Raw genomic sequence first — 25504 nt, 5'->3', positions numbered from 1 at the left:
GTGAGGCTTTAACAGCAAAGTTCCGAAGGAAAAAAATAACAGTGTTGAAAAGAAACCTGCGTGTGGAAGACTCTACCATCCAATTTGGTGATGCTTACTGAAGACACGTTGTATTTAGTTTCAGCAAGTCAGAACTGATTCAAATAAGGCAGTTCCTCATATCCTGCCCAATCCAAAGCATAAAACACACCAAAGAACAAGGGAAAATTATAGGTGTGCGAGAAAAGCAACAGAAAAAACTTACCAACCATGTGTTTCCGTACATGAGCCATGGTATAGAATTTCTTCTCACAAATTTCACAGGAAAATTTCTTTTCTGCATATCCATGGACGATCTTGATATGTTCATGAAGGGACCAGAGTTTCTTGAATGATTTATTACAGGAAACACACTGAGCAGGATAAATAGAAATAATCTTTATTTATAGGAGCTTCCAGAAAGCCACGCCTGCTGACTGGCAGCTGAAATGGGTGTGCTTTATTATTATTATTTTTTGGCCAAGCTGCACAGCTTGCAGGATCTTAGTTCTCCTGACCAGGGATTGGTTGAACCTGGGACACGGCAGTGAAAGTGCTGAGTCCTAACCACTGGACCACCAGGGAAGTCCCATGAAATGGGTGTGCTTTAGATTCGTGGCACAGGCCAGAATCTAAACAAATCCACGGAGTCCAGATTCCAACACCAACATCCTTATGTTCTATTTTCCAAGATGAAGTTTTTTAGAGACACTTTGGGGAGTATGAAGACAATGGCAAAAAGGAAGGCAAAAAGGAAGTTCCACTAATATCAAAGAACTGACTGCTTTTATCGAGTTAGCATTATACCTTTGAAAAGAACCTTCAAGTTTTTTTTTTTTTTTGTACATGGATTACCAAGAGCAGCTGTTTCCTACACATGGGTTACTATGCAGTTAATACGTGTTTACCAGAGAATACAAACTAATTTTAAATTAACATAAATAAAAACAAGATAAAGCATACATTAATGGTTATGTATCTGTAGAAGTATAACAATGTTTTTGTAGCTTAGAGAGTGCATTTGGAGCCTTCATTGACACAAATTATTGAGATTTTATTATATTTTCCCAAATCTAATTTTCTCTATTAAACATTTCCCCCTGGCAGAATTTAATATGACCCCTCAGCTGTTGGTCTCATCCTCCCTTTTCCCGGGGAGCCCAGCTCCGGATCTCTCACACAGGCACCTGCAGGAGACACAGGCGGTCCTGCCTAGTTCCCTGTATTATGGATTATCACTAGTCTAGGCTATCATAACATGCATCAAAATAAAATACTTCTGGTTAAAAACAATATTAGGAAGTTCTAGGTAACCATCAGACTCTGTGATACTGAAGGGAGCAAGTTGTTATTCACTGTAAATAAAGATCTCTGAACACATTATCCCTTCAGGAAACAAGGACTCTGAGAAGAGTCACAGAGATAAGCCTCTGGTGGGATACCGCTCGAGAAAAGGACAGACAACTCCTATAAGCTATTTTGTAGGGCACAGTTTTAATTTTTACTTGTTACCAGGTCATCAGGATTAGATATGCAAAAAGAGTTCCTTTAGCAGAATCCACAAAATCTAAATACAAGTTTAAATGAAATTATGGTGAGGAATAGCGAAGAAAGTCACACAAGAAAAGGATTTATTAAATGTTTTCTGTACTTAATGAAGCAAATTTAAGTAAAAAAAAACCCAACTATATAAACATCAAGATCAAGATATACCTTTTTCAGCAATGAATCATTACAGAACTAAGTTTGACCCCTAGGGTGCAGCACAGCATTGCACTCCTTTTGGCCTGAACTGTTGCAACCAATTCAGAACCAGGCCCTGGGCACCAGTAGTTATTGGAGGGTAGGCACCATGATTCAGTCTTCTTTTATTTACCAAGCTTGTCAGAGATCAAGTCACAACTGACGAATCAAAACGCAGTGAATTTTTAGCAAATATAATTTATATTTTTAAAAAATTTTATAATTTTTTAAAATTATAAAAATATAATTTATATTTTTAAAGTAAAGCAATGATCTTGGTTGTCGATTAAAAGCAAGAAAGAAACATGAAAAATAAGGAGCACTCCAAATCAGGAGTATTCCAAGAAACGCACTGAAAGAAAACAATTTCATCTTCTAAAAGAAGTTTAGCTTAAATATGGTACAAGAAATTTCTGTTTTACATATCTTTTGGAGACATCAATAGACTTACCTTTTATGAATATTCATTAATAGGCATTCACATGTGCAAACCAACACAGCTCAACAAAATATAATTCACTCAACATGATATAATTAGCACACCTCTTAACCTATCACAATATAGTCCTTTCAAGGACTAGCCTCGTTTGAGTACCATGTTTTGTTACCTTAACAATACTGCACCGTAGCATTATATAACCCTACTGCCACGTGGGCAACATTTTCAACCAGCTCAGCCTCGTTTAAAGTCTGCATATTCCCATGGGCTCAGCCTCTTGACAAATTTAGTCTTGTCATCTCTCCACTGGTAAAAGTAAACTCACTCCTGGAGATCTTCCATTTCCACCAGTCTGAGTCATTATGCTTTTTGTCCCCATCAGCTGCACTAGCATCTGGCACCCTTTCAAACCTTAGAAAAGGACCTCTCTCTACTCCTGACCTTTACTTGGTATCTCCCACCTTGACAGAGAAGATGCCAGAATGAATTATATTACATGTCTTACAAGAGTAAATCTCCGTGCAAAGTCGGTGTTGACTTTACCTCCTTGCCAATCACCTGTAACAGATCCCCCCTTCCAATGTACCTGGGTTCCCACTAGTCCAGCGTCAGTTAAATTTAATGCTTTTGAAAGAAAATGTTAAGCCTGGTTTTGAAAAGACCAAAGCAGGGGCTTTTGAAAAGATAAATTGGTGAAAACTGTCCCTTCAGCCTCTATTGTATTTATTCTCTTGGGCAGATACCAGGTGAGTGTGAACAGCCAGGTTCTATCCTGGAAAGTTTGCCCTCTTGGTGATGAAACCTACCTGAATATTTTTTTCACAGTCTGTTTGCTGGTGAAGGGACAGCTCACTTTCCAGGACAAACTTCTTGCCACACTTATCACAAATCTGCATGCGCCTATGAGTAACGTTCATGTGCTTCTCCAGGTACCAGCGAGTATTAAACACCCTGGGGCACTTCTCACAGGTCAGAGTCTCTTTCTCTTCACACTTAGCTTTCTGGACTGGCGCTTTGGGCTCCTTTGCGGCCCGCTTCTTACGCTTAGGTGGCTCTACACTCTTCCTACGACCTCTTGTAGCTCTGGGAGTAGGGGAGGCGGCAGCTGCGGCAACAGAGGCAGCTCTCCTCGTTCTCCTTTGTGTAACGCTGACTTTCTCCACTATCTTCTCCTTTTTCTTCTGCCTTTCGTTTTCTCCATAGTCATTACTGTCATCCGTGGCCTCTTCCTCACTCTCTTCCTCTTCCTCCTCACTGCTTGTCTTAAGAACAGGAGTCTCTTTGGACTGAGAAGAGACACCCTTTTCCCCTTTAGATACATTTAATGTTTGATTATTAAGGTTTACCTCCACTATGATCTGCTCCCTTTTGTAGGAGACTTCCTCCTCCTCCTCCTCTTCTGTGTCATCAGAATTCTCCCGGTCTTCTTTAACAGCATGCACGTCAGACACTGCTCTTGTCTCCCTGAAATATGGCTGCTCTTCTGTTTCATGGAGATGTGGTTTGCTCATCTTGGTGTCCACTAACACAGAATAAGGACTTCCTGATTCCCTTTTGTACACTTTGGTGGACAGGTCAAGTTCCTGGTTGGCACCATGATAAAAGGTAGATGGCACTTGACCACGACGGCTATCTTCTTGTGCCATTCCTGTTACATGCACAGCACAGTTTTCAACCAGCTCCTGACAAGAACTGACTGTGTGGCTCATTGGTAAGTGGCCTAATTTATTAAGCAGTTCAGACTATAGAGAAATAGCTTTAAAACAGGGTAATTATTAAGACTCAAATCTTTTTCCATCCACAAAGAATCACTCAAATGAAAAAAAAGGTATTCCTGGAACCTGTGTGCAATTCTTCCAGTGTTGCAGCACCAAAGCGTAAGTCAAAAGGTTTGGTATTATGGCAAGAGCAGAGCACTAGTGATTTTTCTTTTGAAGAAAGCTGCAAATGACGTGGAGCATCTTATCTGCAAAGAAAAGCAAAGAGAAAAAAGATCAGATATCTCTTATTTCCTTCTTATAGCATGCACTGACATCATACAACAAACATATCTTAAAATGATTAAACTCTTTATATATACAATTCTTTATCCTGTTTAAATGGTTCAGTGTGGGCCATCATTTTACTGGGTTACATGAATTCAACAAACATTCTGTTAGAATGTAAATTCTAAGACAGCAGGAGTCATTACCTGTCCAGTTCACTGAGCTATTCTTAGAGCTTAGCACAGTGACTACCAGCACTTAGTAGGTGTTCAGTGTATATTTGATGACTAAGTGAATATCTGTTTTTGCATAGCATTCATTATCCTGGATGTACTGACATGGCAGAATATATGGTCTGTGTCCCCAAGGAGTTTACAGTCTAGTTACACAATATGTGTTGTCCATGAAACACGCAAGGACCTTATGCTGGCTGGTTTTCTTTTCAATATCAGTCACCACCATCCACCACAGTGAGAGCTCATGGAACAAAGGGAGTAGTGGGCTAGGTACTGTGGACCAGGAAAATAAAGCAGCTAACTGACAACTACAGAAGAGAGAGAAATGTCACTGGCCTTAAATAATTTATAATCTAGGTATAGATATTATTGTTTTCAGGTTTCTTAGAGTAATTTCAAAGTTGCTAAGTATTTTTAAATGTGTTCTATGCATAGCTCTCTAGATCCACTCAATAACCAGGTGATTTTTCATGTGTCAGTTGCACAGAAGTCTAAATTCTAAGAAACAGTAACCATAAGGTTGATATGGTTCCAAGAAAAATAAAACCATCCATTAAAAAAAAAAGATGAGAAAGGCACATAATTTGCTTTGTGACATACCTCACATTGCTGCTTAGCCAACCACCTAACCTCTGAGTCATATGAATATTACTGCAAGCACATACCCTATCTAATTGACGAAAGGAAGGAAACTAGTATTTAATGAATACCTGCTATGTGAACAGAATTGTAAAGGTGCTCATTATTTATTATTTTTAGTTAATATTCACTACAAAACTTTGGGGTTGATTTTTAAACTTATTTTAAATTTTTTATCAAAGTAATCACTCAGAAAAATCATACACAGTTTTACAAGTCAAATATACTGCAAGGTTTATAACAAAAGCAGCCATCCTCTGCCTGCTCCATCCCATCTGAGTCCCATACCTGAGACAAAAGTGTTGCTTTTAGCTGTTCCTCTTCCCCTTCCCATTGTATTCTTCTTCTTCTTTTTTTAAAATTTTTTTTTTTAATTCTTGAATTTTATTTTATTTATTTTTTTATACAGCAGGTCCTTCTTAGTCATCAATTTTATACACATCAGTGTATACATGTCAATCCCAATCGCCCAATTCATCACCCCACCCCCCCCGCCGCTTTCCCCCTTTGGTGTCCATACATTTGTTCTCTACATCTGTGTCTCTATTTCTGCCCTGCAAACCGGTTCATCTGTACCATTTTTCTAGGTTCCACATATATGCATTAATATACGATATTTGTTTTTCTCTTTCTGACTTACTTCACTCTGTATGACAGTCTCTAGATCCATCCACGTCTCTACAAATGACCTAATTTCGTTCCTTTTTATGGTTGAGTAATACTCCACTGTATATATGTACCACCTCTTCTTTATCCATTCGTCTGTCGATGGGCATTTAGGTTGCTTCCATGACCTGGCTATTGTAAATAGTGCTGCAATGAACATTGGGGTGCATGTGTCTTTTTGAATCATGGTTTTCTCTGGGTATATGCCCAGTAGTCGGATTGCTGGGTCATATGGTAATTCTATTTTTAATTCTTTAAGGAACCTCCATACTGTTCTCCATAGTGGCTGTATCAATTTACATTCCCACCAACAGTGCAAGAGGGTTCCCTTTTCTCCACACCCTCTCCAGCATTTGTTGTTTGTAGATTTTCTGATGACGCCCATTCTAACTGGTGTGAGGTGATACCTCACTGTAGTTTTGATTTGCATTTCTCTAATAATTAGTGATGTTGAGCAGCTTTTCATGTGCTTCTTGGCCATCTGTATGTCTTCTTTGGAGAAATGTCTATTTAGGTCTTCTGCCCATTTTTGGATTGGGTTGTTTTTTTTTTAATATTGAGCTGCATGAGCTGTTTATATATTTTGGAGATTAATCCTTTGTCCGTTGATTCGTTTGCAAACATTTTCTCCCATTCTGAGGGTTGTCTTTTCGTCTTGTTTATGGTTTCCTTTGCTGTGCAAAAGCTTTGAAGTTTCATTAGGTCTCATTTGTTTATTTTTGTTTTTATTTCCATTACTCCAGGAGGTGAGTCAAAAAAGATCTTGCTGTGATTTATGTCAAACAGTGTTCTTCCTATGTTTTCCTCTAAGAGTTTTATACTGTCCAGTCTTACATTTAGGTCTCTAATCCATTTTGAGTTTATTTTTGTGGATGGTGTTAGGGAGTGTTCTAATTTCATTCTTTTACATGCAGCTGTCCAGTTTTCCCAGCACCACTTATTGAAGAGACTGTCTTTTCTCCATTGTATATCCTTGCCTCCTTTGTCATAGATTAGTTGACCATAGGTGCATGGGTTTATCTCTGGGCTTTCTATCCTGTTCCATTGATCTATGTTTCTGTTTTTGTGCCAGTACCATATTGTCTTGATTACTGTAGTTTTGTAGTATAGTCTGAAGTCAGGGAGTCTGATTCCTCCAGCTGTGTCTTTTTCCCTCAAGACTGCTTTGGCTATTCGGGGTCTTTTGTGTCTCCATACAAATTTTAAGATTTTTTGTTCTAGTTCTGTAAAAACTGCCATTGGTAATTTGATAGGGATTGCATTGAATCTGCAGATTGCTTTGGGTAGTATAGTCATTTTCACAATATTGATTCTTCCAATCCAAGAACATGGTATATCTCTCCACCTGTTGGTATCATCTTTTATTTTTTTTTAATTTATTTATTTATTAATGGCTGCGTTGGGTCTTCGTTGCTGCGCACAGGCTTTCTCTAGTTGCGGCAAGCGGGGGCTACTCTTCGTTGTGGTGCACCAGCTTCTCATTGCGGTGGCTTCTCTTGTTGCAGAGCACGGGATCTAGGCACGCGGGTTCAGTAATTGTGGCACGTGGGCTCAGTAGTTGTGGCTCGTGGGCTCTAGAGCGCAGGCTCAGTAGTTGTGGCGCACGGGCTTAGTTGCTCTGCGGCATGTGGGATTTTCCCAGACCAGGTCTCGAACCCGTGTCCCCTGCACTGGCAGGCAGGTTCTTAACCACTGCACCACCAGGGAAGTCCGGTATCATCTTTAATTTCTTTCATCAGTGTCTTATAGTTTTCTGCATACAGGTCTTTTGTCTCCCTAGGTAGGTTTATTCTTAGGTATTTTATTTTTTTGTTGCAGTGGTAAATGGGAGTGTTTCCTTAATTTCTCTTTCAGATTTTTCATCATTAGTGTATAGGAATGCAAGAGATTTCTGTGCATTAATTTTGTATCCTGCAACTTTACCAAATTCACTGATTAGCTCTAGTAGTTTTCTGGTGGCATCTTTAGGATTCTCTATGTATAGTATCATGTCATCTGCAAACAGTGACAGTTTTATTTCTTCTTTTCCAATTTGGATTCCTTTTATTTCTTTTTCTTCTCTGACTGTCATGGCTAGGACTTCCAAAACTATGTTTTGTTTTGTTTTGTTTTTTTAAAATTTATTTATTTTTGGCTACATTGGGTCTTCGTTGCTGCGCTCGGGCTTTCTCTAGTTGCGGCAAGCGGGGGCTACTCTTCATGGCGGTGCGCGGGCTTCTCATTGAGGTGGCTTCTCTTGTTTCGGAGCACGGGCTCGAGGCACGCGGGCTTCAGTAGTTGCAGCGTGTGGGCTCAGTAGTTGTGGCTTGCAGGCTCTAGAGTGCAGGCTCAGTAGTTGTGGCGCACGGGCTTAGCTGCTCCGCAGCATGTGGGATCTTCCCGGACCAGGGCTTGAACCCGTGTCCCCTGCATTGGCAGGCGGACTCTTAACCACTGCACCACCAGGGAAGCCCCAAAACTATGTTGAATAATAGTGGTGAGAGTGGACATCCTTGTCTTGTTCCTGATCTTAGAGGAAATGCTTTCAGTTTTTCACCATTGAGAATGATGCTTGCTGTGGGTTTGTCATATATGGCCTTTATTATGTTGAGGTAGGTTCCCTCTATGCCCACTTTCTGGAGAGTTTTTATCATAAATCGGTGTTGAATTTTGTCAAAAGCTTTTTCTGCATCTATTGAGATGATTATACGGTTTTTATTCTTCAATTTGTTAATATGGTTTATCAGATTGATTTGCGTATATTGAAGAATCCTTGCATCCCTGGGATAAATCCCACTTGATCATGGTGTATGATCCTTTTAACGTGTTGTTGGATTCTGTTTGCTAGTATTTTGTTGAGGATTTCTGCATCTATATTCATCAGTGATATTGGTCTGTAATTTTTTTTTTTTGTAGTATCTTTGTCTGGTTTTGGTATCAGGGTGATGGTGGCCTCATAGAATGAGTTTGGGAGTGTTCCTTCCTCTGCAATTTTTTGGAAGAGTTTGAGAAGGATGGGTGTTAGCTCTTCTCTAAATGTTTGATAGAATTCACCTGTGAAGCCATCTGGTCCTGGACTTTTGTTTGTTGGAAGACTTTTAATCACAGTTTCAATTTCATTACTTGTGATTGGTCTGTTCATATTTTCTATTTCTTCCTGGTTCAGTCTTGGAAGGTTATACCTTTCTAAGAATTTGTCCACTTCTTCCAGGTTGTCCATTTTATTGGCATAGAGTTGCTTGTAGTAGTCTCTTAGGATGCTTTGTATTTCTGTGGTGTCTGTTGTAACTTCTCCTTTTTCATTTCTAATTTTATTGATTTGAGTCCTCTCCCTCTTTTTCTTGATGAGTCTGGCTAATGGCTTATCAATTTTGTTTATCTTCTCAAAGAACCAGATTTTAGTTTTATTGATCTTTGCTATTGTTTTCTTTGTTTGTATTTCATTTATTTCTGCTCTGATCTTTATGATTTCTTTCCTTCTGCTAACTTTGGGTTTTGTTTGTTCTTCCTTCTCTAGTTCCTTTAGGTGTAAGGTTAGATTGTTTATTTGAGATTTTTCTTGTTTCTTGAGGTAGGCTTGTATAGCTATAAACTTCCCTCTTAGAACTGCTTTTGCTGCATCCCATAGGTTTTGGATCGTCGTGTTTTCATTGTCATTTGTCTCTAGGTATTTTCTTATTTCCTCTTTGATTTCTTCAGTGATCTCTTGATTATTTAGTAACATATTGTTTAGCCTCCATGTGTTTGTGTTTTTTACGTTTTTTTCCCCCTGTAATTCATTTCTAATCTCATAGCGTTGTGGTCAGAAAAGATGCTTGATATGATTTCAATTTTCTTAAATTTATTGTGGCTTGATTTGTGACCCCAGATGTGATCTATCCTGGAGAATGTTCCGTGCGCACTTGAGAAGAACGTGTAATCTGCTGTTTTGGGATGGAATGTCCTACAAATATCAATTAAATCTATCTGGTCTATTGTGTCATTTAAAGCTTCTGTTTCCTTATTTATTTTCATTTTGGATGATCTGTCCATTGGTGTAAGTGAGGTGTTAAAGTCCCCCACTATTACTGTGTTACTGTCGATTTCCTCTTTTATAGCTGTTAGCAGTTGCCTTACGTATTGAGGTGCTCCTATGTTGGGTGCATATATAATTGTTACATCTTCTTCTTGGATTGATCCCTTGATCATTATGTAGTGTCCTTCCTTGTCTCTTGTAGCATTCTTTATTTTAAAGTCTATTTTATCTGATATGAGTATTGCTACTCCAGCTTTGATTTCCATTGGCATGGAATATCTTTTTTCATCCCCTCACTTTCAGTCTGTATGTGTCCCTAGGTCTGAAATGGGTCTCCTGTAGACAGCATATAGATGGGTCTTGTTTTTGTATCCATTCAGCCAGTCTATGTCTTTTGGTTGAGGCATTTAATCCATTCACGTTTAAGGTAATTATCAATATGTATGTTCCTATGACCATTTTCTTAATTGCTTCGCGTTTGTTTTTGTAGGTCCTTTTCTTCTCTTGTGTTTCCCACTTAGAGAAGTTCCCTTAGCATTTGTTGTACAGCTGGTTTGGTGGTGCTGAATTCTCTTAGCTTTTGCATGTCTGTAAAGCTTTTGATTTCTCCATTGAATCTGAATGAGATCCTTGCCAGGTAGAGTAATCTTGGTTGTAGGTTCTTCCCTTTCATCACTTTAAGTATATCATGCCACTCCCTTCTGGCTTGTAGAGTTTCTGCTGAGAAATCAGCTGCTAACATTATGGGAGTTCCCTTGTATGTTATTTGTCGTTTTTCCTTTGCTGCTTTCAATAATTTTTCTTTGCCTTAATTTTTGCCAGTTTTTGATTACTATGTGTCTCTGCGTGTTTCTCCCAGGGTTTATCCTGTATGAGACTCTCTGCGCTTCCTGGACTTGGGTGGCTATTTCCTTTCCCATGTTAGGGAAGTTTTCGACTATAATCTCTTCAAATATTTTCTCGGGTCCTTTCTCTCTCTCTTCTCCTTCTGGGACCCCTATAATGCGAATGTTGTTGCTTTTAATGTTGTCCCAGAGGTCTCTCAGGCTGTCTTCATTTCTTTTCATTCTTTTTTCTTTATTCTGTTCCGCAGCAGTGAATTCCACCATTCTGTCTTCCAGGTCACTTATCCGTTCTTCTGCCTCAGTTACTCCGTTATTGATTCCTTCTAGCGTATTTTTCATTTCAGTTATTGTATTGTTCATCTCTGTTTGTTTGTTCTTTAATTCTTCTAGGTCTTTGTTAAACGTTTCTTGTATCTTCTCGATCTTTGCCTCCATTCTTTTTCCGAGGTCCTGGATCATCTTCACTATTATTCTGAATTCTTTTTCTGGAAGGTTGCCTATCTCCACTTCATTTAGTTTTTTTTCTGGGGTTTTATCTTGTTCCTTCATCTGGTACATAGCCCTTTGCCTTTTCATCTTGTCTATCTTTCTGTGAATGTGGTTTTTGTTCCACAGGCTGCAGGATTGTAGTTCTTCTTGCCTCTGCTGTCTGCCCTCTGGTGAATGAGGCTATCTAAGAGGCTTGTGCAAGTGTCCTGATGGGAGGGACTGGTGGTGGGTAGAGCTGACTGTTGCTCTGGTGGGCAGAGCTCAGTAAAACTTTAATCCGCTTGACTGCTGATGGGTGGGGCTGGGTTCCCTCCCTGTTGGTTGTTTGGCCTGAGGCAACCCAACACTGGAGCCTACCTGGGCTCTTTGGTGGGGCTACTGGCGGACTCTGGGAGGGCTCACGCCAAGGAGTACTTCCCAGAACTTCTGCTGCCAGTGTCCTTGTCCCCACGGTGAGCCCCAGCCACCCCCCCGCCTCTGCAGGAGACCCTCCAACACTAGCAGGTAGGTCTGGTTCAGTCCCCCCTGGGGTCACTGCTCCTTCCCCTGGGTCCCAATGCACACACTATTTTGTGTGTGCCCTCCAAGAGTGGAGTGTCTGTTTCCCCCAGTCCTGTCAAAGTCCTGCAATCAAATCCCACTAGCCTTCAAAGTCTGATTCTCTAGGAATTCCTTCTCCCGTTGCCGGACCCCCAGGTTGGGAACTCTGACGTGGGGCTCAGAACCTTCACTCCAGTGGGTGGACTTCTGTGGTATAAGTGTTCTCCAGTCTGTGAGTCACCCACCCAGCAGTTATGGGATTTGATTTAACTGTGATTGCGCCCCTCCTACCGTCTCATTGTGGCTTCTCCTTTGTCTTTGGATGTGGGGTATCTTTTTTGGTGAGTTCCAGTGTCTTCCTGTCAATGACTGTCCAGCAGCTAGTTGTGATTCTGGTGTTCTCGCAAGAGGGAGTGAGAGCACATCCTTCTACTCCGCCATCTTGGTTCCTAATCCCCTTCCCCTTGTATTTACTTTCATATTTCTAAACAATTTGATTATATTTCCTTTTTTTTTCTGGCCATGCCGCATGGCACGTGGGATCTTAGTTCCCTGACCAGGGACTGAACCTGGGCCCTCAGCAGTGAAAATGCCGAGTCTTACCCACTGGACCACCATGGAAGTCCCTGTGATTATATTTCTATTTCTTGACTTTTTTTATTATTATTATTATTTTTTGACTTTTTTTATTTTTTCAATTTTAGATAGTACCACTTGTCTCCCACTATAGTTTTCTTACCTTATTGCTCCCAACTCTCCCTTTATCCTCCCCATATAGTTGTATCACTTTTTTGTTAAGTCAGTATTGCTTACACTATTATTGCTTTTATTATTATTAATAAATAATATTATTAAATATTATTATTAATGTTATAAATATAAATAAAATATATTAAAATATAATATATAAAATATAAATATATAATAAAATATAAAATATATTAAAATATAAATAAAATATAAACATTATTATTATTAAAATAAATAATAATATTATCTTATTATTAAAATAATAATTTTAATAATAAAATTATTATAATAAATTATTATTTAACATTATTGCTTACAGTATTATTGCTTACACTATTATGATTATAATACATAATTCACAACGATTTCTATCATTCCTCTGCTATTGTCTCTCTTCCATTTTCTCTCCTTATGGATTTATTCTTTTAAAAAAATTATTTAGGGAATTCCTTGGCAGTCCGATGGTTAGGACTCTGTGCTTTCACTGCTGAGGGCCTAGCTTCAATCTCTGGTTGGGGAACTAAGATCACACAAGCCGCACAGTGTGGCCAAATCAATCAATTAATTAATTATAAAAAATTATTTTACTTTCATTTTAGTAGAATTTCAGGAAGAAATGGTGATAAATGCCACCATGTTTTACTTGACATCTGAATAGATATATTTATACTTTTTTGTATTTATAAAAGAGGAAATTATGCCTCTGAGAGGTCAAATTATTTGTCTAAGATCACCTATCTATTAAATGACAGAAGCAATGTTTGACTCCAGGCCTGCCTGACTCCAAAGCTCATGGTCTATTTCTACTATGACAAATGACATGCCAAAATAATTAAAACTCAATTATTCCTGTAACCACATACCTTTTTGCATCAGTTTTGTACCTTGCATTTTAAGTAGGAAAATCATAGTAGCTTTATTTTGTATTGCCCAAACTTCTGACCCATGGAAATAATGTAAACTACTATAAGTACCAGTAAATAAATTTACCCACATTAATTACCTCAAATTAAGCAAGGGAGGAGAGACAGTAAAATTCAATTAACCAGAAAAAGATAGGAATAAAACAAAATCATGAAGACAAAGAAAAATAAATGAAAGGATGTCCTCTGTGGTAGTGGTCAATTTGTTCTTCCGAAATACCCCTGACCCTCGGCCTTCTGGGCACATGACAGACCTGCACTTTCTGACCCTGCCCCCTCCCCTGTAGTTGGGTGGGGCTGTGTGACTATTTCCAGCCAGTACAGCTGAGTAGAAGTGATACATGGAAGAGCAATATGAGACCCTCCAGACCTCTCTTCCCTCTGAGACAGGGACCAGCAATCCTTAAGGTGATGACTGCTATGACTGCTATCAACCTGGGACACTAAGTAACAAAATGACCCACAGGATATGCATAATGCTGTGGATCTTTAAAATTTTTTGTTTTTTATTTAATTTGAAGGAGAGCATGTTTTCCAAGCCACTGAGAGCTTTTTCTTTTTTTTTTTTTAAATACATCTTTACTGGAGTATAATTGCTTCACAATGCTGTGTTAGGTGTTGGTTTCTGTTGTACAACAAAGCGAATCAGCCATATGCATACATATATCCCCACATCTCCTCCCTCTTGAGCCTCCCTCCCACCCTCCCTATCCCACCCCTCTAGGTGGTCGAAAAGCACTGAGCTGATCTCCCTGTGCTATGCTGCTGCTTCCCACTACAAAGCCACTGAGATCTTGTGTTGTTTACTACTGCAGCATAACCTGGCCTCTCCTAGCTGATACAGGTGGAATCCAGAAGTGTGGTGCTGCCTCACCAAAAAACCTAAAGTATATGGTGAAGGCTTAGGAGCTGGGTAGAAGGAGGCAAGGAAAAAGTTATCAGAGGCTAAAAGGAGAGCAGCTCATATTGCACAGTGGTGAAGAGAGTTAATATGCCATAAAAACTTATAGCTCTAGTGGGAAAATGGACTATTAAGAGAGTGTGTTGGTTACTCTTGGCTGTATTTGACACATTATTATTTGAAAAGGATGAATTCAGAAAAGAATCAGTCAGTTTCCAATCATGAAAAAAGGAGTCCAGAAGGTCAGTGATTTGTAGGGTTAGAAGAAGCAAGTGCCTAACACACAACTAAGAAGGTCTCTGAGCTACAAATGCTGATCAGAATTCAGTCCTGAGGCAAGGATCAAGTGAAAGTTTTGGCCTTCACAACCACTGATAAAACCTCCCAACTGATTAAGGTAGTGCTGAATAAAATAGCTTTTCTAAAAAGAGACTAAAGAGAGGTTCTCTCACCAAAGCAGTCTCTTAGTCTGTTTTGCTACAAAGCACGTTTCTTTGATGTAAATTAGTTCACATGCTATTAGTAAATAGGGAAATGATGTCAATATAACACAGAAGTCATGTTGGTTTATACGAAATTTTCCTGTTTGATCAGGAGAAAGCTTTCCCAAATCAAAAAGAAAGCTTTAGCAATATATGAAAACACTAAGAAAAAAGCTAAACATCCCACTTCTGTACCTTCCTTTAATGCAAGTTGTGGCTGGTTCAGCTGCTTCATGAACCACTGCACTTTCCACTTTATATCTGATGAAGTTGAGGGTATATGTTTTTCCTCCTGTGTTTAAAAAAGAAAGAAAGTTTTTGATTGCTGAAGCATACACCATACCATAGATCAAATTTTTACTGTAATGAAATTAGTCTCTATTATACGTAAATGTCTTCAAGACCCCAAAATCTCAGAGGAGGAAACAAGCACCCAGGGGATTTAGTCTGTAAAGCTCCAACCGACTGATGCTGAGTGCATATGCCACTGGAGATTTAATATGCTACTGTTTTTATTTTAATTAATTTTGCTTTTATTAGTGCACTGGTTACAGTGTTCCGCAGCTTTTGAGTGGTCTGCCCAATCCTGTTTTTCCCATAAGCCCTGTTTATTTTAGTGTGCAATTCTGCAGAATTCAGGAAAGCATATACGGCATTATGACAGAAATACCTGTATTCAAAATTAAGTCAAGGAAGAAGTATGAGACCAATAAGGCAGAGTTATGCAGCAAATCTATGAAGTATGGTTAGAAAAGAATTGTGGACGTGGCTAGGGCACATGGAGCTGACTGGAAACAAATAAGTAAAAATCCAACTAAGTTTTTGAGAGTTATACTGCCAAAACGACCACCAGCCTGGGCTTGAGAGCCTATGACTATTCAAGCCTTCTTAAAATGATCTTTGGGTTCCCAAGCATCTATGGCAGGAAGTGGACTAAGAAAGCTGTTCATCCCCTTAAAGGGGTATATTCCTCATTGTCCGTTTGGGATACAGCCAAGGAACATAAGAGGAACAAAAGGAGGAGGAGGAGGAGGAGGTCCAATAAGCTGGAGCTAGGGGAGCAAAGAAAGAACAGACAAGCGAGCTAAGGAGCCAAGTCAGGGTCTCTTCAAGAACATTCCCCATCCCTGGAGGGGTCCTCTCAATGACTGCTCAGAGGAACTGCAGAATTTGCTGCAGTCCACTGACTGCTATATGTCTCCTGTTCTTCCCCCTTTCAAATGGGAGTGTTTATTTTTATCACCCTGCCGCTGGTCGCCACTGTATATTGTATGTGAGGGCAGCCAATCATTTGTGAACTTCTTTCATAAGTCTATGGATCAAAAAGAGCAACATCTGGGCCTGATGTAGAGGCTACTATGTGCACCATCTCCTCACGAATAGGCCACCAGTCATCACATCCTTGCATCACTCAGAGATCCTGGACTTCAAGCCTGATGCCATGATTTGATAGGACCTTGGGGTTCCCTACTTGGGGAGGAAGTGAGTGTATTTTGCCTGTGAGAGAGAGTAGATCGACTATCTGGTGACCAAAAGAATAGTGCTGTTTATCATATATTTTCAGCTGTCTCCCTGGCACAGGCAGTGTTGTGCTTCCTGGCCCTGCCTAGTTACATGGGACTACATGACTAGATCTGGCCATCATGTTGTGAAATAAGCAATGTGAGTCACTTCTGAGCTAGTGAGAGACCCTTCAGACTTCACTTCCCTCTTAGCATGGTGACCAATAGTGTACAAGAAGGTGGTTGTTCCATCAGCCTGGATCACTGAGTGACACGAGCAGAGCTCCCCTGCTGATCTATCATGGCCATGCAGTGAGAAACAAATCCTTCATTGTTTAAGCCACCTAGATTGGGAGGTGGTTTGTTGCTGCAGCATAATCTAGCTAATGCAGTTCTTTATGAATATGTATATGTATTACATATATCAATGGTCTCAGTCTTAAGCTAGACAGCAGAGACAGAATTGCTAGGTGAAAAGTTTAAAAATCAGACAGACGAAGGGATCAATTCACATGGGAATTCTCTACTTAATAAGTTAGAAAATAAGACTTTTCCTTCTTTAAAAAATTAGTATTAAAGTGCTTTATTCTATTTTTTTTTTTTTTGCGGGGGCGGGGGCACCACGCTGCATGGCTTGTGGGATCTTAGTTCCCCGACCAGGGACTGAACCCGGGCCCCGGCAGTGAGAGCGCTGAGTCCTAACCACTGGACCACCTGGAAATCCGCCCTTTTTTGCTTTATATGATTTTAAATGATGTACACATATATAGGATTACCATATGAACATGCAGTGGAAGAGCAGAGTCTTAAGCTGGACTCTGGACCGCCAGGGAAGTCCCCCCATATGAACCTGAAAGTGACATCTCACCACTATTAAAATCAGGAAGGCTCATAGAAACGCCAATAAATCACACTGTCACAACAGAAGACACAGTCTAATTGTTCACTTTGAGACACATATGGGCATTCTGCCCACATTTTACTTTCTTCATTTGGTTTTGGCACCTTTTCCCTTGTCTGAGTTTTGGGTGATAATCTTTCTTTATTCTCTTTCCAGAAAACTTAAAATATCTCCTAAGGGCACAATAGAGTAACATTTACAATACCAAAACCACATTAGGGAAATTAGAACCTTCCATGTTCCATTATCCAACTCTTCATGCGTATCCTCAGTTCTAACTTACTTATTACAAATCATCTTAGTTTTTTAGAAGACTCTCTAAGTGAATATATTGAGCTCTGAGAACCTGAAGGTAGACAGAAGAGGCAAATAAGAAATAACCCTCAATGATATTTAAAGCTGCTTAAATTCATCTCTCTATGGTATTAAAACAACACAAGTTCATCTGTTCTTAAAGATAATTGTCTGAAGTGGCAAAAAATAAATTCCAAAATGAAGTGGGTCATTCCTTAGTGTCTTGCTATAGTTAGTGTACACAACTTGGGGGAAAACGTGGTGTGTATGTCAGGGGTTCACCATCTGAGAAGCAGTCAGTCCTAGTACTGTAAAAGCTGGACCAGCTACTGGGAAGAAAATACAGTTTTTTAAAAGAAGTTAGAAAATATGACAGCATATATACAGATAGTAAAGTACAGCTTTCAGAATGTGCTTTTTTTCAATGCCATTTTTTCCCCAAGTGGACTACAAAATAAGTTTATGCAGTCTTCAAGAGTGTTTATTAGTTTTAAAAGGAAAACAATTTTGTTCCCTGAGAAGTTTTAATAGTTAATTTCAACAAATTTAATTTTTTTTCTATTAAAATATGTACCTATGCATCCTCCTTGTATGTTAAAAAGACCCTATTTTGGACGAGTCTTTGCAAGTTGAAAAGGCAACCTGGTAAGGTGTATCAGTCTGGTACCTCTGCTTATTCCACTCCTTCAGAGCCATGGCCCCTGACCTGTTTCCAAAGCTCAAACCACCCATGTACTGCCAGACCCTGGTCCTGCTGAATGGAGAGGTTTCTAAAGCATACAACTACCTATGACGATCAGGCCAAAACTAAAACCACCAAGAAATGGAAAGGATCAAGGAGGGAAAGATAAATACCTATCAGCAAAGTTCTTTCAAAAAAAAAAAAAGAAAAAAAGATCCACTAGGAAGCATGGACAGGATGACATTTGGGTCTGTGACAGCAATGCAATGCAATGGTCTGATACTTTAGTCAAAGCTTTCCTGCTTTTGCCGAACGCTACTCATTTTTTTCTCATTAGGAAACTATGTCAGTGATACATTTGTCAAATAACAACTAATCTCAAAGTCTTTGGATGGTCAGGTAATTATTTAACAACTACTAACTATGTGCTTACTATGAGTAAAAAAAAAAAAAAACAAAACTAGAAATCTGAAAGTTTGGAAGAGACACTGCATGCAGGTGGGAAAATCAGTAAAAGTTTTGTGAAGGACAGTACATTTCAGGAAAGCTTGAAGCGCAGGCAGGTTTTAGACTGGCAGAAATGAAGGCAGAAAAAGTCATTTCTAGTAAAGTGAAATTAGAATGGGGTAATAGTGAGGTATATTCTTAAATTAATATTAAGAATATTCTTAAACAAGAGACCGTGTAAGCTGTTTAGTTTTGCTAGAATATAGGGCTTGAGGAAGGGAGAGGTGGCAAGATAGGTGAGTTATTATTATTTTTTAAAAATAAATTTATTTATTTATTTATTTTTGGCTGTGTTGGGATCTTCGTTGCTGCGTGCGGGCTTTCTCTAGTTGCGGCGAGTGGGGGCTACTCTTTGTTGTGGTGCGCGGGCTTCTCATTGCCGTGGCCTCTCCTATTGCGGAGCATAGGCTCTAGGCGCGTGGGCTTCAGTAGATGCAGCACGCGAGCTCAATAGCTGTGGCTCGTGGGCTCTAGAGCGCAGGCTCAGCAGTTGTGGCGCACGGGCTTAGTTGCTACGTGGCATGTGGGATCTTCCCAGACCAGGGCTCGAACCTGTGTCCCCTGCACTGGCAGGCGGACTCCCAACCACTGAGCCACCAGGGAAGTCCCAATAGGTGAGTTATTGCCATATTGTGGCCAACCCTGAAGGCTGGACTGAAGAGTTTGTAGTTAATATGGATGACAAGATAGGGCATCAAAGGTTTTTAAGGAAGGAACTAATATAATCAGAGTTGTGTTTTAGGGGTCAAATTACATGACAGCAAACAACTGTAGACCTATATTTAAGTATATCTTTGAGACATATATATGATAAAACAGATATACAATTAAGCAAAATAGAATAAACTTAAAATAAGTAAAGAAATTGAAGTAGAAAAAAATAGGAGTAGGAAAATAATACCAGGAATTAGGATGAAAACAAAAGCACAAACGATTTTACACTAAATCCTATATTAGTACTGACTAAAATAAAATTTAAAATATCCAAACCGTAATTCTAAAAAGTTCTCTACAAGAATGCATTCCTTATGAAATAATTAATTCCCCTACCTAGTAATTAAACTGAGTGTAAGACTCATGTCCACACTAAAACCTTAATTTTTTTTTTTTTGATAATACAGTAGGTTCTACTTTCAGTAGGCCTAATACAATGAAATCTCACCATGTCCTGTCTTTTCCTTACAAACAATCTGTAAGAGCAGCCACTATGGAAAACAGTATGGAGATTCCTCAAATAATTAAAAATAGAACTACCATTCGATCCAGCAATTCCACTCCTGGGTATATATCCAAAGAAAACTCCTATGTTCAATGTAGCATTATTTACAATAGCCAAGAAATGTAAGCAACCTAAGTGCCCATCAACAGATGAATGGAGGAACTTCCCTGGCGGTCCAGTGGTGAAGACTCTGCGCTTCCATGGCAGGGGGCACAGGTCCAATCCCTTCTCGGGGAACTAAGATCCCGCATGCCATGCGGTGTGGCCAAAAAAAAAAGATGAATAGATAAAGAAGATACGGTGTGTATGCATACGTATATATTTACACACACACACACACACACACACACACACACACACACACACAGTATTACTCAGCCATGAAAAAGAATGAGATCTTGCCATTTGTGACAATATGGAGGGATCTAGAGGGTATTATGCTAAGTAAAATAAGTCAGATACTGTATGATTTCACTTATATGTGGAATCTAAAAAACAAAACAAGTAAGCAAACGACAAACCAGAAACAGAGTCACAGATACAGAGAAGAAACAGGTGGTTGCCAGAGGGGTGGGGAGCCGGGGGGGGAGGGGGAGAGGAGAAACAGGTGAGGGAGATTAAGATCTTGTTCTTTTATATAAAACAAGCCATATTATTATGGTAAAGAATGTGTGACCATACGGGCTTAATGATGGGATCGATAATTAGGGTTCATTTTTTTTGGCTGTGTTGGGTCTTTGTTGTTGCGCGCGGGCTTTTTCTAGTTGCGGGGAGTGGGAACTACTCTTCTTTGCGGTGCGCGGGCTTCTCATTGTGGTGGCGTCTCTTGTTGCGGAGCACGGGCTCTAGGCGCGCCAGCTTCAGTAGTTGCAGCATGCGGGCTCAGTAGTTGCAGCATGCAGGCCCTAAAGTGCACGGGCTTAGCGGCTCTGAGGCATGTGGGATCCTCCCAGACCAGGGATCGAACCCGTGTCCCCTGCATTGGCAGGCGGATCCTTAACCACTGCACCAACAGGGAAGTCCCGGGGTTCATTTTTAACCTAAATTTTGGTACTGTCAACCCTTAAATTTTACCAACCTATGCCTCAGTCTGCCAATCTGAAAAGCGGGAGCCAAGAAAACAAACTGCAAAACTGAAAAACTTGGTAAATACTGCCCTCTGATCTACGAAACACATATGGTAGTGGTGACAGTTATATGCATTTATATGATACTTTAGATTACATAAAGCACATTTATCATACATTTGTTAAACATTTATTAAATGCTTACTTTCTAAAGGTGCTCACAGAATCGACCTGGGATGCACTAGAAAAGCTACCAACACCAACATGTAAAAGTCAACTTTACAATAAACAAAACCTCAAATGACATATATATCATTGGACCATATTTTAGATAAACATCATAAAGTGTTCTCAGATGCCTATATTTTATATAGTTGAAAAATATAACTAGTTTTAGTGCAATCTCATCTACCAAAATTTAACGTCAAATAATTATTTTTAAGCAGTCCATTTAATCCGTTATCTGTAAGAAATGAAATTGAGAAATGCCTGTCACGTCCAACTTTAGACAAACCTTTTGTAAAAATAAAATTTCACTGCAGTTTTTCACATATGCATTTTTTTATTTATCATAAATTTATTTATTTATTTTTGGCTGCGTTGGGTCTTCGTTGCTGTGCGCGGGCTCTCTCTAGTTGCGGAGAGCGTGAGCTACTCTTCTTTGCGGTGCGCGGGCTTCTCATTGCGGTGGCTTCTCTTGTTGCAGAGCACGGGCTCTAGGCGTGTGGGCTTCAGTAGTTGTGGCACACGGGCTTAGTTGCTCTGCGGCATGTAGGATCTTCCCAGACCAGGGATCAAACCCGTGTCCCCTGCATTGGGGGGGGGGGGGGATTCTTAACCACTGCGCCCTCAGGGAAGCCCCACATATGCATTTAAATGAGACTGTCGTTGTGTTTCCTCAGTAATATGCAAGTGAAGCTAGTAGGAGAGGACAAAGGAGAGGTACTTCTCCTAGGTACTACCTAATTACCTTCAAGCATCAACAGTCTCCACATTTCCATATAAGACAATAAAAACTAATGTGCATTACTCATCACACAGTGGCTTAAGCAAGCTTAACTTTCAACAATAACCCCCTAGGGCCAAAGAAGAAATCAAATACTAAGTAGGTTACACTGCAGGACCTGGATGATTACAGCATATTTTTACAACATTTTTCCATTATTCAATTCAATTCACAAAAGTCATCTACAGACAGGAGGATGTAATTTAAACAAAGGAGTTATTTTTAAAAGAAGAGTAAGAGTTTTGTATTATTGTTATCTTTCCCATTAAAATCTGACAAAGTCCTGGATACATGAACACTTTCAGCACCCTTAAAAACAATCAGAAGAACATATCGACAAGATACATAATCTTAGAAAGTCTCAGTCTAGCTTTGACCAAAGGTTGTTTTATGGAACGCAATTATCACATTTAATGCACTAGTCCATTTTCAAAATGGCTATCAATGTGAGTACCTTGATCATTAGTAGTTGATATCCTGCCTATTAGCTTTATTAAGAAAAATCAGAGACTTAAAAGGCCTTGTGAATCTTACTTTTCTTAAACTCCTTAAAAGTAACACTTTAAGTTAGAACTGAGACCTGTTTAGCGGGTTCAGATGTTCGCATCGTGGTTACCTATAATGTAAGCCGTTGTGAGAGGCCTATGTATACATCAAGTTGACTAGATCATTGTGAACTTGAATTAAAAACTCATTTAGAAAATGAAAATAACTGAGAAATGCCCTCATTACATTCATACGTTATATTTTACAGTGTGTGAACACCACCAGGAAATGTTGGAATTTAATTTATATATTTATATATTGTTACCGTTTTCTCATTAACAAAAAATTTTTGACACTTCAAAAATTAACATTTGGAAGAAAGTTTAACTGAACTAGTCTTAAACCAGGTATAAACAACTAATCTAAAACAAATTATTTGAAACCCTATGGGAAGGTTTAACCCAAACCATGACATACCCAAAACATGTCCAATGGAAAAAGATGAATCGCTAACATACAACTTGCCTTTTCCTTCCTAAGTCTGTATTTTCTTCTCCTTGGCTGTAATTCTTAAACTTTTAAGAATCTTTGGAAAACTACAAATCTTCTCTCCCCACAAAAATGAACACATAAACATTTACATGCAATTTCAAGGAGTCTGCCCATTTCGAGAAACCCATCCATGGGTCCCCCTAAGTATCCCCAAACCCCAGTCTAGGAACTCCTGTCGTACAGCAGCTTTTACTTTTCTATATGTGTAATATACATTTAGATTAAGTTGGTAAGTTAAAATTTCCTCTACCTCCTTTGCTCTTCTTTCCTACATCTTTTTCTCTGAATCTCTCCAGCATATCTATGGTCATAAAATAATTAACAGTTGAATGAAAGAACTGTGTTGAGTAACATCATTAAATGTAGAATAAAAGATCTTAGTATAAACCCCAATATGCTAATTAACCGGATGTATAACCTCAGACAAGCCAATTAATCTCACTTGATCTCAGTGTGTGCCCGCGTAAAAGAAGAATAATAGTACCCACACCTATTTAATCTGATAACACAGGCAAAGTTCCCAGTACAAAGGGGGCTTTCAGTGTTGGCTCCTTTCTCCTTCCTACTTGAGAGGATCATTCCTAAAGAAGTTATAGATTATGGATAGCAGAGCAGAGATTTATGTCATTTTAGAGTTTGTTGCATGCATTTTTCCACAGTGAACATGATGCAGTGGAGATGAAAGAAAAGAAAAGATGGGGAAGGGAAAGTTTAAAAACTGAAGTAGGCCATAAGCAACCAAAGGAAGAATATAAACCGAACTTTATCAAAATAGAAACCTTTGGGGTGTCAAAGGTCACTATCAGAAAAGTAAAGAGATAACCCAGAGAATGGGAAAAAATATTTGCAAATCATAGGTCTGATAAGGGTCTAGTATCCAGAATATATAAAGAACTCTTACAACTCAACAATAAAAAGATAACCCAATTTTTAAATGGGCAAAACACTTGAATAGACATTTCTCCAAAGAAGATATACAAATGGTCAATTTGTACAGGGAAAGATGCTCAATATCTTTAGTCATTAAAAAAATGCAAATCAAAACCACAATAAGATACCACTTCATACCTCCTACGGTGGCTATAATAAAAAACTGGAAAGAAGCAAGTGTTGGCTAGGATGTGGAGAAATTGGAAGCTTCATACATTACTGATGGGAATATAAACTGGTACAGTCACTTTTGAAAACAGTTTGACAGTTCCTCAAAATGTCAAACACAGAGTTACCACATGACCCGTCATCCCACTCCTACGTATGTACTCAAGAGAACTGAAAATATATGTTCATACAAAAACTTGTATGTAAATGTTCATAGCAGCATTGTTCATAATAGCCCAAAAGTGGAAACAATCCAATTATACACCAACTGATGATGAATGCGTGCATAAAACCTATATCCACACAATGGAATACTATCAGTCATAAAAAGGAATGAAAAAAAATAAAAAAATAAAAAAATAAAAAGGAATGAAGTACTGAGACGTTGTACAGCATGGATGAATCCTGAAAACATTATGCTAAGCAAAGAAGCCAGATACAAAAGACAACACATTGTATGATTGCATTTACATGAAATGGTCAGAATAAGCAAATACATGAAGACAGAAAGTAAATTAGCAATTGAGAGGAGCTGGGGTTAGGGAGGAGCAGGGAGTGACTGCTAACGGATTCCAGGTTTCCTTTTGGGGTGCTGAAAATATTTTGGAAATAGATATTGGTGATGGTTGCACAGCTTTCTGAATACACTCAAAAACACTGACTTGTATACTTTAAAATGGTGAATTATATGGTATATAAATTATATCTCAATATAAATAAACAAATGAAATGAGATGAAATAGGCTATCTGGACACTAGTAGTCCAAAGATGGTCTGAAATAAAAGATTATCTGAAAATTAGGTATTTTATATAAAAATGACATTATTGACTTACTGGATAGGTCATAAGTGATGAATTGGGCTCTAACAGCAGGGATGCAATGAGACTGAGTGGAAAATTCAAAACCACCCACAGTGCTGAGCGTCAGAGAATTTGGACCGGCTCTATTTGGGGCTCTTCCATACTGCTGGGCAGGTTACCTTACCTTTCGAACCCTCAGTTTTCTCAGCTACACACTTAAAGGATTCCCTCCCACCAGTGACACTTACTGTTTCTGCTGACTGTTTCTTTCCATTCTCTTGCCTAGCTCATCTGGTCACCTACTGCCACACAATATTCCCAACCTTTTCAACATTAAGGGCTATCATATACTCCCCTCGCCACTCTTCCTATGCCCCTCCCATGTTCCCATGGAGCACTGTTTTTAAAAGTTGTGTCTAAGAGGGACTTCCCTGGTGGTCCAGTGGTTAACACTCCACACTTACAATGCAGTGGGTGCAGGTTTGATCCCTGGTCCGGGAACTAGGATCCCACGTGCTGCGTGGCACAGCCAAAAAAAAAAAAAAGTTGTGTCTAAGAAATTGCATTTAGGTCATACTTTTTTATTTTTTGCTAACCAAATATAAAAAAGTAGCCTATCCTAACTTCTTGGTTAGACTCTCCAGCTTTTACCATAATTTCCATTTGACTTTCTGAACACTAAAATTAGTTTATTAATCTCAGGATGGGGATGCCTGAGTTAAGGGAATATGCTATCTA

The 25504-nt window shown here is 39.1% G+C and overlaps 1 protein-coding gene across 4 annotated transcripts in view; it reads right to left on the bottom strand.

Moving 5' to 3' along the window:
• ZNF652 (zinc finger protein 652) overlaps window positions 1-25504 on the bottom strand; it is a 69738-nt gene that overhangs the window by 18029 nt on the left and 26205 nt on the right. For 2 of the 4 annotated variants that reach the window (XM_082441756.1, XM_082441758.1), the window contains exons 2-4: window positions 14846-14942; window positions 3007-4166; window positions 245-392 (exon numbers count right to left, since the gene is read on the bottom strand). In XM_082441756.1, coding sequence (XP_082297882.1) covers window positions 245-392; window positions 3007-3909 — 1051 coding nt within the window. In that variant the 5' untranslated portion in view covers window positions 3910-4166; window positions 14846-14942. Of the gene's footprint in view, window positions 1-244; window positions 393-3006; window positions 4167-14845; window positions 14943-17336; window positions 17362-25504 lie in introns of those variants that run through there. The other 2 variants (XM_082441757.1, XM_082441759.1) reach the window with 2 other exon arrangements.

This window comes from Balaenoptera physalus (assembly GCF_965194825.1).
Source record: "Balaenoptera physalus genome assembly, chromosome: 20".
In the NCBI taxonomy this organism is placed as follows: Eukaryota; Metazoa; Chordata; class Mammalia; order Artiodactyla; family Balaenopteridae; genus Balaenoptera; species Balaenoptera physalus.
The sequence above is the reverse complement of the archived record's forward strand: the minus strand, read 5'-3'. Positions and strand labels throughout refer to the sequence as shown.